The 13,851-nt window shown below is 39.8% G+C and overlaps 1 protein-coding gene across 1 annotated transcript; it reads right to left on the bottom strand.

The window, feature by feature from the left end:
• Positions 1–11,440: 11,440 nt before the first annotated feature.
• Positions 11,441–13,628, bottom strand: LOC148848503 (uncharacterized). Its single transcript, XM_088951371.1, has 3 exons — positions 13,425–13,628; positions 12,225–13,284; positions 11,441–12,135 (listed from the first exon to the last, which is right to left on the bottom strand). The coding sequence occupies exons 2-3, from the start codon at positions 12,309–12,311 to the stop codon at positions 11,821–11,823; spliced, it is 402 nt and encodes a 133-aa protein (XP_088807497.1). The 5' UTR covers positions 12,312–13,284; positions 13,425–13,628; the 3' UTR covers positions 11,441–11,820.
• Positions 13,629–13,851: the final 223 nt, after the last annotated feature.

Below are 13,851 nucleotides of genomic sequence, written 5' to 3'. Positions count from 1 at the left end.
TGTTTTTCATGCGTTTTATTTTATGCTGCAAGCATTTCATTTTCATGTCACAGACACGAGGAACCTACTAATGGCTTTATCTCGACAATCCTACTACTTAATATATTTTTTTGTCTATTTATTTAGGGATAGTTATTTGTATATACCTGTGGTTTTAACTTTTAAGAAGCTACTTGAATATATCCTCGTGTTTGCAAAACTACTTATATTCCTTGTTGACCATTCAACCATCCTTTTGGTAACCGGGTAAATGCACTTACCGAGGTAGGTTTTTCTTAGGGAATGTTTATTTGGGTAAATGCATTAATTCATGTTCTTTTATTTCCTATGCAAACAAGACAATGATCATTTTATCCATAAAAATTCATTATTACAAGGAACATTTTTGTCCTATTTAATTGTTGGTAACTTTTTTTCAAGGTGAAAAAGTTATTTATCTACCTAGGTAAGTGATACCCAGGAAAATAAATTTTTCCTCATCCCGCATGAATATGAAAAAAGAAAATGAGATTTTTGGTTAATGAGAATCAAAATTCTATTGACCAATTTTCTTCCCTCTCAAAATCTAGAAAAAGAATGCTCCCTAAAAATAATGGAAGAGACTGTAAGGCTACCCATTCTGAACATCCAACCATAAACATTCACCGCTGCAACACCAGATGCTTGGTTCGATTAGCTCATAGACAACGTAGGGAGGAAAGGTAGAGGTTTCTGGATCGGTTGCTATGGGCGGTGAAGGGAGGAAATAAGATTTTTTAGTCTCCCCTATCATTAGTCTGTTAGTATTTCATAACAATCTATTCATATGTGACATTATGTGATGTATATAATGAAGTTTATGCAACAAATGTAGATAACCCATTCAAGAACAAGAGAGTTTGATGACTCTCTCAAACTTCAAAATTAGGAGCAGAAAATCATTCAAAAGAAAACACATTAAAACTCATAACATCTTGAGACACTGACAATAACCCAATTATCTTTCTAATTCAGTTGGATGCCAATTCTTGAAATTTGTCTCTTCATTATTTCTTTATACAGAAATTAGAGAGAATACAACATGAGTGGTAAATGAAACTGGGACATAAATATCATTTATTGATGAATGAATTAAATGGATTCAAATTTAATTATTCAAATGAAAAGAGCCCAAAACCCATAGTTTCAATTCAGGCCTCATTCGTTTATCGGTAAATATGTATGGGAATCTTGGAATACTAACTTGGGAGAATATGGTTAAGTGAATTTACTTATGTAATAAGTGCATTTATCCAGATAGCTTGTAAAATTGTAAATGAACAAGGACTAAGGAAATGGTAAAAATAAATTGAGTAGATTCAAATATTCAAAATTTGAAAACTTACAAACTGAAACCGACCGATGTATAAACCGACAAATAAGTGCATTTATCCATTTTTTCATAAAAAATGGGATTATGAAAAAAAATGGGTATATATAAACAATTTATTAACAGGTGGTCTATTTGTGTTATGTAGGGCCATCTTTTAGTTTCCTCAATATATATTATTGGGTTATTACTTAAATATACCTTATGGTTTTACTAAACTATGTTTTTCAAAACTAAGATATACCACACATAATATAAATATGCCTTCTATTAATAAAATGTTTGAAGTTGTTTCATATGCTCATCATCATCATCATCATCATCATTATTATTATTATTATTATTATTATTATTATTATTATTATTATTATTATTATTATTATTATTATTATTATTATTATTATTATTATTTGTAATCTTAGGTGGAGTTTGATAACGTTGAAAAATATGATTGGATTTGATAGCCCAAGACAACTTTCATAAAAATATTAACAGGATGGTTAATTATTATTAAAGACAATTAAAAAACAATAAATAATTACTTAAAAATTATTAAAATAGTATTAAAAATTTAAAATAGCAAAAAATTACTTCAAAATGTCTTTTAAGGATTAAAAAATTGGAAAAAATGGAGAAACAATGAAAAGGAAAATCAAAAGGATGAATGGAATAGGAAAAAATAAGGAAGAGTAGTAAAACATACCTGTTCCCAAATGGGGTGGTGAATCTAAGGCTCTAGTTGTATGCAAAAACCAAAATGGGGAAGTTGAATGAGGCAAATGGTATGATAAAATGTATAGGATAAATGAAGAATAAAAAAATGATGAATGTACTCCAAAATGATGGTAGAAATATCACCTATTTATGTGAGGGGTACCTCATATAACTTGTTTAAAGTTTGGATGACAAACTAGTAAATGACCCACATTTGAAACGTGTCTGACCATGTTCCGTGATGGGCCACCAACTTAACAAAATTGATTTGAGTTTTTGATTTAGATCTTGTTTAAGTAGCATCTCAAACAAGACCGAAGTCTGAAAATTAGGTTTTTTAGACTTTAGAGCCCGATTCAGCGTTATCAAATTGTCACTTCCCCTCCATATTATTCTTCAAAACTAGGAGGCCCAAATCCTAGATATAGGGCTATCCAATGTTTTTAAAACCGACCCGGATAATAAGTCGGTTAGAGGTTTGGTTCCTGGGTTGAACGGTTCAACTATTCTAATCGAATGGTGGGCCTGTTCTAACAAAAAAAAAGGTCAAAATCATTGAATTAATGGTTCGAACGGTTCAACTACTTAGGTCGGCGGTTATTGACCAAATTAGCATTTTTTAGCAAAAATCTGGTTTTAATGAAAAACAGAATTGGTAATATAACTGATTCCCGATTTTTCCGATCCAACCGTTCGGTCCGGTCCGATTTTAAAAACCATGGAGCTATCAGTGACAATGAATGAAACAGTGCATAGGAAAATACCAAATAGCTTCTTATCAATGCCAAAAGAATAATGGCCTTTATTAGGAGTTCAACTATGGTGCATTCACAAATATTAGCTTTACGTTCACTTCAGATCCCAATTAATCATATTAAAGTTTACTTACTTTTTCATTGGTCCTTGTTTAGAAAAATGTGCTTATCGTCACGGTTATTCAATCAAGTCTTTTGCAATATAGTGCAACGGACGCATAAGATCATCACTGTTAAACGCGTCTTACATTTTGTCCAGACCTTATTATCGTTGTAGAATTTACCTCCATGTAAGATAAGGGTAAACTGTTGAAACACCCTTCAAGCGTTTGACCGTTATTGAAACCTATCCTTAAGTTTGATGGTTGCAATCACCTAATAAGAGGCATGATGGTTGTCATTGCAAACCCCATTGGCAAGGAAGTATCCATCCCATCGGAACTTCAGTCCCCTATCGACTATCGTAGACTACACTTACCCTTAAGTTTGGAATCTTTTTTTTTTTCATAAAAACGGTATTTTAAGCCACGCTTTAGAAATCGGGAAGACGTGGTTTAGAGCAATGTCTAATTTGGCATTTCCTGGAACTACAGCTCGTTGCTGGCAACAGGGATATGAGGTGGCAGTGACAGGAACATGATGTGGCATTGGATAATAGATACCAATGCTAAAAACGTTTTTTGAAACATGCTCCAGGAAACATTTTACCTGACAACAACATTTCCAAACAAAAAAAAAACACTATTTTCTCAGGAAACGGTACTTCCAACCCACACATCAAAAGCACCTGCAGCATCGAGACCAAACATGCATATACTAAGTCCAAGTTAGAACCCCATGTACTCACGTCACCTTTGCATGGATTATCCTATATCCTTGCATGGACTGTAACGCTTGATAATTGTTATCCTCTAGGGAGATTATCCTCTAGAGTCATAGTTCATCTCAAACTCTACTTGAAATGGAGTTATCCTAACTAATGTACTTATCCTGTAAACCAACAGCCTTGTATTTAAACCCCTGATCAATCAGTAATACATTGAACCATTCTTATCTAATTATCCTCTTTCACTTGGTATTAGAGCCATGGCCGCCAACTCATCTTCACTCTCTTCCTCCTTCTCTTCTCCCTTCCCTTCCCTCTTCGGCAATTTTGCCAATTTAATTTCTGTCAAACTAGATAAGCACAACTACCTGTTGTGGAAGGCCCAGTACCAACCTATGCTAGAAGGATTGGGCCTGTTCGGATATCTCGATGGCTTTTCCCAATGTCCCCCTCAGTTCCTCGGTGATACGACAGACATCGCCGGTGTCAAAACCGTGAACCCAACGTTCACCTCATGGCAGATCGAAGACAAGCTCTTGCTTAGCTGGTTGCTTGCGACTCACTGAAGGATCTCTTGCTCGAGTAGTTGGCTGTAGAAGATGCATGGATGACCCTGACTCGTATATATGCTTCTCCCTCACGAGCCAGGATCATGCAACTTAAAAATGACCTTCATCATCTCCACAAAGGCTCCAAGTCGATGGCCGACTATCTCCAACAGGTCAAAGGCTACACAGATGCCCTTGAAGCCGTCGGCCAAGGTCTCTCGTCCAATGACATCTTCCTCTACACCAGGGGAGGTCTGGACTAGACTATGATCCACTCATCACTACCATCACCACCAAACATGACCCTCTCTCTCTCGAAGAACTTCGTAGTCTCCTCCATCAGTTTGAGCTTTGCCTCAACCGCCAACACTCTACTCTCACTGACACTCAACTCTCTTCCAACTTAGTCGTTCATAAGCCAGGAGCTCATCCACCCAACTCTCACCGGGGTGGTCGCAGTGGCAGAGGTAAGGGGCGTTACAATAACACCACTCCATCTAAACCAAAGGTCACTTGCCAGGTCTGCGGCAAGGTTGGCCATTCTGCACTCTCTTGCTTCCACCGCTTTGATCTCACTTTTCAGGCATCCAGAGGTAATCCACCGTCTAAGGCCCTCGTTGCCTCCAATACCCTGGAATCATCTGATGACGATTGGTACCTCGACACTGGTGCCATGAATCATCTTACCGTTGATCTTGGCAATCTCTCTCTTCGATATGATTACAATGGCAATGACAAGATAGCCATAGGTAACGGGACAGGTTTGGACATCAAACATATTGGACATAATTCTCTTCATACCTCTTCTGTAAATTGCACTTAAAAAATATTCTTCATGTACCTAATATCACCAAAAATCTGATATCTGTTCGTTAGTTTTGCCAAGACAATAATGTCCTTTTTGAATTTGATGATTCTGATTTTGTTGTAAAGGACAAAATTTGGGGGACACAATCCTTTAAGGGCTGATTAAAGACAGCCTCTATCAGCTCTCTGTATCTTCCCGTAGCTCGAACAAAGGACTTGTGGCCATGCTGGGGTACGTACTATTGTCGACAGGTGCCATTGACGTCTTGGACATCCTCAACACTGTGTAGTTCAACAGATTGTTCAGCAGCACCACCTACCAGTTGACTCCAAGTCTGTCTCAGATTTTTGCTCTTCTTGTGTTTGTGGAATGTCTCATCGACCTTCATCAATTAGTGTGTCTGCTCCTTTAGATATTGTCTATTATGATTTATGGGGGCCTTCTCCTGTGCCCTCCAATAATGGCCACCGTTACTACATTGAATTTATTGATGCTTTTACTAGATTTACTTGGATTTTTCCTTTGCATAAGAAATCTGAAGCATTGTATACTTTTATTCGTTTTCGGACCATGATTGAAAAACAATTGAATAGGCCCTTCAAAACCTTACACACGGGGCAAATACCGTAACTTTCGTGCTTATTTACAAGAACACAGTATCATCCACCGCTGTAGTTGTCCACACACTCACGCTCAAAATGGTGTTGCCGAGCGTAAACACTGCTATATTGTTGATACCGGTCTGACACTCCTCAACAATGCCAAACTTCCTCAACAGTTCTAGAGTGAAGCCTTTGCCACATCGGTTTTGCTAATCAACCGCCTTTTGACCCCGTTTCTTGGCCACAAGTCTCCATACGAGCTGCTCTTTGGACGTCCCCTGGATTATTGTCACTTTCAAGTTTTTGGTTGTGATTGCTACCCCAACCTGCGTCCCTACAACCGCAACAAGTTTGATTTCCATACTCTTCGCTGCACTTTACTCGGATACAGCTCTCGTCACAAGGGTTATCTTTGCTTGCACAAATCTATTGGTCGTCTCTACATTTATGATGATGTTATCTTCGATGAGGCATCCTTTTCTTACAGCAATGGCTCCTTTCCACATAGCACGACTTCATGCTCTCAAGACATGCCCTCTCTATTGGGTCTGCCACCAGTTCTGGCCCCGTGCCATCAGCTACCTACGACTGCAGCACCACTCATCTCCCAACCCTCTACAGTCTCCTCACTGGTCCATTCTCCTTCTCCCTTGTCCCACTCTCCTGTGGACTCCCTTGAGTCTTCCATGATGCAGTCCAGTAGCACCATCACTCCTCTTGCACTTCCAGATCCGGATCCGATGGCCTCCTCTCCCTCTACTTTTGTTCCTACTCATGGAATGCAAACCTGCTCCAATTCTGGGGTCTTCATACCAAATCCCAGGTATGCTCTCACTTCGGTCACCACTGACATTGAGTCCACTTCCTTTACTCAAGTCGTGTGTGATCTGAAGTGGCATGATGCCATGAATATCTTCTCTGCGCTGGTTCAGAACCAAACCTAGTTTCTTGTTCCTCTGCCACAAGACAAAAATATTGTGGGATGCCATTGGGTGTTCAAAATTAAGCGCTGCACTGAAGGTACCATTGAACGATACAAAGCACATCTCGTTGCCAAAGAGTATCACCAGCAAGAGGGGATTGACTTTTCAGATACTTTCAGTCTGGTTGTTAAGCCTAGCATAATTAGGTTGGTTCTCTCCATTGCCACATCCAAGTCCTGGTCCATCCGTCAGTTGGACGTCAACAACGCTTTTCTTCATGGCTACTTAACCGAGGAAGTATAAATGAATTAGCCACCTGGTTTTCAGCATCCATCCTACCCCGATCATGTCTGTCGATTACAACACTCTCTCTACGGCTTACTGTTGGAGAATAAGGGGTCACTGTAACTTTGGAGGAGAAGCTCCGAGGTGCATCTGAAGATACTGTCTTTAGAACGTTATTTGCCCTCACTCAGTTTTATTGAGTTTGCTGTTGGGTTATAGGCAAAATCGTTCACAGGATTCAACAAAGTCTTGGGCGAGAATCTGCAACCAGCAAAGTTGATGAGTCTCCAGAGAAACCTTTTGTGAGACTGTAGCAGACCAGTAAAGTATTCAACACCCCTATCACTTCTAAGGATTTTAATTTTCTTTTCTAGTTGATTTTCAACTTTAGTCTTATATAGTTTAAACATGTCAAATGCTTCATCCTTAGTTCTCATAAGGTAGAAATAGGTGTACCTAGAAAAGTCATCTATAAATGTTATGAAGTATCTCTTACCTCCTCTAGTTAATACACCATTGAGTTCACAGATGTCAGAATGGATTAGTTTTAGAAGTTGAGAATTTCTCTCACTAGGGAAATGTTTCTTAGACATTTTAGAATTTACACATATTTCACATTTTTCAGTTGATTCATTACTGTAAGCAATTATACCTAGTTTGCTCATGTTCTTTATGGATTTAAAATTCAAGTGTGCTAATCTATCATGCCATAAAGAGAAAGAATCAACAATATAAGCAAAAACTTTTCCTTCATTAATACTTAATTTGAACATACCATTACAACCATATCCATTTCCAACAAACATCCCATTCTTGGATAGGATTAGTTTGTCGGATTCAAAGACAAATTTGAATCCCCTCTTACAAACAAGATTTACTGAAACCAAGTTCTTTCTAATGTCAGGAACATGGAGAACATTCAGGAGAGTCAGTGTTTTTCCCGAGGTGAAGTTCAACTCTATGATGCCTATTCCAGCAACTTTGGCACATGCTTGGTTTCCCATCTGTACCTCTTGGCCATCAATCACTTTTTCATATGTCTTGAACAAGGACTTGTCCTTGCAAACATGGACTGTGGTGCCTGAATCAAACCACCATCCAGAAGACGATTCTGCCATGTTGACTTCAGTAATCATGGCCACGAGATTGTCTTCTACCATGTTTGTAGACTTGGTTCTGCATTTCCGATGTCGGCAGACTCGGGCATAATGCCCATTCTTTCCACAAACATAGCATGATACTTTCTTATTGTTGCTCTTCTTGAAGTTCCCATCCTTCTTCTTTATTTGTAATGCAGGATTAGTCTTCTTCGATCCATTTTCCACAAAATTGACCTTAGAGTTCAGCATACCGATCAAGGTCTTATCCCTACTGTCTCCAATTCAAGACTCTTTCTTCAATACGAAGGTGTTGCTAAATTTGCTCCAAGGTAAGTTTTTCAGTCTTGTGCAGAAGCTTCTTCCTGTAATCCTTCCAAGAGGGTGGAAGTTTGGCAATGATTGCTCCCACTTGGAAAGATTTAAGAAGGATGATGTTAAGGGATCGAATTTTATTGACTATCACCTGTAGTTCATTAACTTGCTCCAGTATGGGTTTATGGTCGTTCATGGTGAAGTCAAAGTATTCTGCAATAAGATACTTATTCGTACCTGCTTCTTGCACCTTGTATTTGAATTCCAGGGCCTTCAGATTTCTTTTGGAAATGTAAGTTCCTTGTATAAGTTGTAAAGCCGGTCTGATAAAGCATTCAGTATGTGTCCTCAGCACAGAAGTGAGTCATCTTCTCGTTTTGCTCTTTCCTTCTTTAGTTTCTCTAAGTCTTTGTTAGTGGGTTCAAGAAGTGATTGCAGATTCGGGTCCAGCAGATAGTATAGCTTCAGTGTGGTCAGAAAGAAGATCATCTTATCTTGCCATCGGCTAAAATTTGCTCCATTGAACTGGTATAGTTGAACAAAATCTTGGTTCATCATCTTAATCGAAGTTATGCTTGCTTCTGCCTCCATTGCAGAATAACGTTCTAAAATTGTTGGAGAATAAGGGGTCACTATAACTTTGGAGGAAAAGCTTTGAGGCGCGTCTGAAGACACTGTCTTTAGAACGTTATTTGCCCCTACTCAGTTTTACTGAGTTTGCTGTTGGGTTATAGGCAAATTTGTTCATAGGATACAACAGAGCCTTGGGCGAAAATCTGCAACCAACAAAGTTGAAGAGTCTCCAGAGAAACCTTTTGTGAGACTGTAGCTGACCGGACTGAGAGAGAGAGAGAGAGTGAATTTTGAAATTGTGTGTTTTGGAGTCTGATTCATGCTCCTTAAATAATTTGTGAAGAGGTATGAAGAAAAGGTAGGTGTTGGTTTAGAGAAGGCACCTTGAACAGTCACAATTTCAAACATTGTGACTGTTTAAAAAGTAGTTAACAGTTGGTGATTGTTAATTTTGAATAGTGCCTCTTGATCACACCCGATCGAATGTGACTGTTGATCTCATCAACGGTGATCAACGGTCATCAATGCACCACAACCAAAGCCGTCCATCACGAGCCACGCGGGTGCGAGCAAAGTGCGCCTCTAAAGAGCCTCATTGCGTCGCACACACGCGCGTGCGTTGCACGGTATCGAATCCCCATACTTTCCTCTACTAATTCTAAGGAGTGTAAGGCAGGTCCTATTGAAAAACTGAAAACCAAATTTATAATTTTCCAATGTAGGACAAGTTCAAAACTGGGTTTTTGTAAGAGAAAACTGATTTTTCAACCAAGTGTGCAGGTGCAATTCTCATGTAATTGACCAATCAAACCCATTGGATTTAATCTCTTATGAGATTAAAATCCAACACTTATGGCAGGCTCCACAAGCCTGGTTTACTCGGCTACACAATTTTTTAGTTACTCATGACTTCATTGAGTCCAAGGCTGATGCTTCACTGTTCATTCATCACTCCTCGTGACGTTACTTTAGTGCTCATTTATGTTGATGATATCATCATCATTGGCTCCAGCCCCGCTCTTGTTGATCAGTTCATTCAATCCCTTGCCTCTTAATTCTCTCTATGGGGCCTTGGGCCTTTGCATTTCGTTCTTGGGCTTGAATCTTGGCCTACCGCCAATGGCATGATTCTCTCTCAGTCCATGTATGCCTTGGATCTCTTTCACGGCACTCACATGATAGATGCTAAACCGTGCACCACTTCGATGGCGGTTTCTACTGAACCTGACATCTTTGATGATCCAACGTTGTATCAAAGCACTATTGGTGTTCTACAGTACTTGACCGTGACTCGACCAGACCTGGCTTTCTCTCTGTGAACAAGGTGGCTCAATTTATGTCCAAGCCCATGGTTAACCATTGGGCTGTTGTCAAGCGTATCCTACGTTCAAGCACACATACACCCTTGGACTTCATATTCGTTGCTCTCCCTTGATTCAGCTTCATGGCTATAGTGATTCGGATTGGGCTGGTTCGCTTGATGACCGATGGTCTCATGGCGGCTATTGAATCTACTGGGATGGTCTCATGGCGGCTATTGCATCTACTGGGCCCAACCTCATATCTTTGGTCCTTTAACAAACAATCCACTATCTCCAGATCCAGCACTGAAGCGAAGTACAGATCTCTCGCCATCTTTGCAGCCGAACTGGTATGGATTCAAATTCTCCCTTGCTTCCAATCCCGTCCAACACTCTTGCAAGTTGAGTTGAATTATCACTTTGTTCGGGACAAAATTCATCGTCGCCTCCTTGAGATCAGATTCCTCTATGTCTTTACCAAACCTCTGCACGTTCGCAGCTTCTCCTTCCTCCATGACAAGCTCTCCATGACTACCACGGCATCACTTTGAGGGGGCGAGTTAAAACCCCACATACTCACGTCACCTTTGCACGGATTATCCTATATCCTTGCATGAACTGTAGCGAGTTAAAACCCTACATACTCACGTCACCTTTGCACGGATTATCCTATATTCTTGCATGAACTGTAACTCTGGCGAGATTATCCTCTAGAGTCATAATTCATCTCAAACAACCATGCATTCTTATCTAATTACCCTCTTTCCCTGTTGGTCTATCGTCGAGGGAGGGTAGATCAGTTGGTCTATCGTATCCTTCGAGGGAGGGGAAGCGGTACTTAATTGTATATTTATTGATGACACAGTTGTCAATACACAATTTCTACGGACAAACCACTTTTTTTCAAATTTATATGAAAACCTATAACAAATTTATTTAAGGTTTGCACTATGTTTTTTTTTTTCAAATTTATTTGCAAATTAGAGCTGCAATTTGGGTGAACTCAACCATCGATCCAACGAGGGTTTGGATTTTCAATGTTCGAGCCCAATTTGAGTCCAATCCAATTATATATATTATTACATACATACTTATATATATATTTAATAATAAATTTTTCTGACTAAAATAGCCTATGACATTGTTTCGGTTACTGAATTATTGTATCATTTTAAAAGTTGAGAACCAAATTGTCACTCGAGCCAAATTACAGTATCGAGAATTTAATTTTATTGGAGGGTAGATATAAAACATTTTGTTGGAAGATACAAGTAAGGGTCCATGAATACGTAATGAGTTCCCCGGAAAAAGGACTGTGCTTAAGTTATATCCCCATTGTTCAAATACGGAAAAATGTAGGGATGGATCTTTTCAATTGCATTCGATTTACTGTATGTATGTATTGACATCTACAATTATCTGAACTGCTTCTGAATTTCAATTCTACAGTACAGTAGAGACACTTACCATATGTACTCGAGTAGTCTAGCTATATGTACTCGAGTCATGTGACGTGGAGCACTGATAGAGTAGAGACACTAACACTCATAAAGTGCCTCTGTCTGTTCTCTTTGAAAGAAGAATTAATCAATGCCAAACACCACCCCGACCAGCTTCCAAATATTCTCCACCATCTCTTTCTCTCTCTCTCTAATGTGCTAAACAAGCAAAAAGACAAAGTATATATATAGTTTGATTAATTTGGTATATAGGATCACAGGACATCTATATGTAATTCCCATTAGCAGCCGGAGGGTCCTTTGCCAAGGGATAAGTCAGAGCAGTGGCCTTATTGATCCCCGTGGAGGGTGCCGCTGTGCCAAATATTGGACGGTGTACATGCTGATTATCGTAAACAGATGCTGCTGGAACTGGAACGTTTTCTACATGATGATGTGTGTGTGGCTCTGCATTCAATCTCTCCTCCTTGTGCTTAGCCTTTTCTTGGTGCAACTCCATCTTGGCTTGTGCCTCTTTAGCCTTCCTCCGCTCTCGGGCTATCTCCTTCTCTTCTTTAGTCCTCGCTGCGGCCTTCTCTACCTGAGAAAACAAAAAAAGCTAATCAAGTGCAGTGCTTAACAAAACACAGATAACCCACACACCCACACACACCAAATCATATATATCACCTTCTCTTCAGCCTTTGCTTTGTAGATACAGGCGCGCTCTTTTGCAGCACTGGCCATGTTACTGAGCTTCTCCTTGGCTGCCTGCATATTATCTCCTTTACTAGATCTTGTCAACTACCAAAAGAGGATCTGATCTCCTTCGTCGATCTACAGCAGTACTCTTAATTAATTTTCTCTCGTTCTAGATCTCTTTTATATGGGAAGTTTGGGGTCTCGATCTCTTCTCTGCTTCTGTGAGTCTTGAAGCATTGCCACGACATTTGCCACGCGTCTGGCATGCAAATCTTACTACCTCCGCCTAGCGCCACGCCAAAACGTGGTCACGGCTAATTCATTCATCTTCTGTGTTGAAAAATGAAAACTCAAGGCGGTCTTAATAATTTGTCGGTACCGTATCCCTGTCTCTTTCTTGGATGGATGCTAAGTTGTGTTGGGTTTCTGTTATTTTTCCTTGACGTTAATGAGGATGTGGTCTTTTTCTCCAAATCTTTCTTTGTCTGGACGGGCTTTAATAATATCTCATCAATATTAATTCCAAATTCCAATCCAGTACGCATATGGTTAAATGATTTAAATCATTGAAAGAAACGTGATGCACATTCACTACACAACACAGATTCATAGAGTCGTAGCCACCTGGCTAGCTATAAGGATTAAGGAATTAATTTACTTCCATATATAACCACAGATGCAACTACATGTACACTTCCAATGTCGCACCACTCCGATGCCGGAGAGATAACAACCACCCATGATCAGAAAACACAGTAATCTACAGGAATTTATTTGTGGGAGTGACCGCGTCAGTGTTAGCGGGGCCATCCAGATAAATGGATATCATCAGCACAGCAACAACGTCGGCCACCGGCCAATAATGGGTTCTTGCATGTATGAGCTACGGCTGGGACTTGGACCGGGAGCCGGACAAGCGCTTTGTGGTCTCCGCCTCGGCCTTCTGTCCGGCCTTGGATGCATGAAGCTGCATCTCAGCTTCTGCCTCCTTTGCCTTCCTCAACTCGTGCGCCATCTCCACTCGGTTCCTTGCCAGTTCCTTCTCCGCCTGCAATTTCACAGGCACCCACCACCAAACAAGCAAAATGCATGAGAAGCATGGGGTACTTAGCCTAAACTATATATTAATTATTCTCTCTACAGTAACAATTAAAAGCAAAGAAGAAGAGAATAAAAAATGGGATATACCTTCTCTTCTGCCTTGGCTTCGGCTTTGGCCTTGCGCAAAGCGTTCATGTCGCTGAGCTTCTCCTTCACGGCCTGCATTTGGACTTCTTTGTCTTGCTGCAACAATTCCAACGCTGAAGATCGGATAAGATATTAGACTTACAGAGACGGACAATTAGTCAATTATTTTATATAGAAATGATCGAACCGGTCTTGAGACAAGGTATTTAGCTAACACATGTCATGCACTTAAACGTTGAATGTCCAAGAAAAGGGGTGATTTACTGGTCAGAGACGGAGCATGAATTAGTGGAAGACCATGGCAGGCGGGAGTAGCGATGAGAGATGTCCGAGTCCCAATCCCTTCTGACGTAAAACTTTCATTCACTTTAATTTCAACTTTCGAGATTTTATATTTTCTTTCCTTTTTAAAACTGAATTGTCCGAA

The sequence above is a fragment of the Nelumbo lutea genome, chromosome 6, assembly GCF_056320005.1.
Source record: "Nelumbo lutea isolate HS-2025 chromosome 6, American lotus-T2T, whole genome shotgun sequence".
NCBI lineage: Eukaryota > Viridiplantae > Streptophyta > Magnoliopsida > Proteales > Nelumbonaceae > Nelumbo > Nelumbo lutea.
The sequence above is the reverse complement of the archived record's forward strand: the minus strand, read 5'-3'. Positions and strand labels throughout refer to the sequence as shown.

Excerpts from the sequence above, each read along its gene's own strand:
- LOC148848503 (XM_088951371.1), bottom strand. The coding sequence starts at position 12,311 with ATGCAGGCAGCCAAGGAGAAGCTCAGTAACATGGCCAGTGCTGCAAAA. Across the intron at positions 12,136-12,224 it reads AAGCAAAGGCTGAAGAGAAG|GTAGAGAAGGCCGCAGCGAG; the intron begins GTGATATATATG and ends TTGTTTTCTCAG.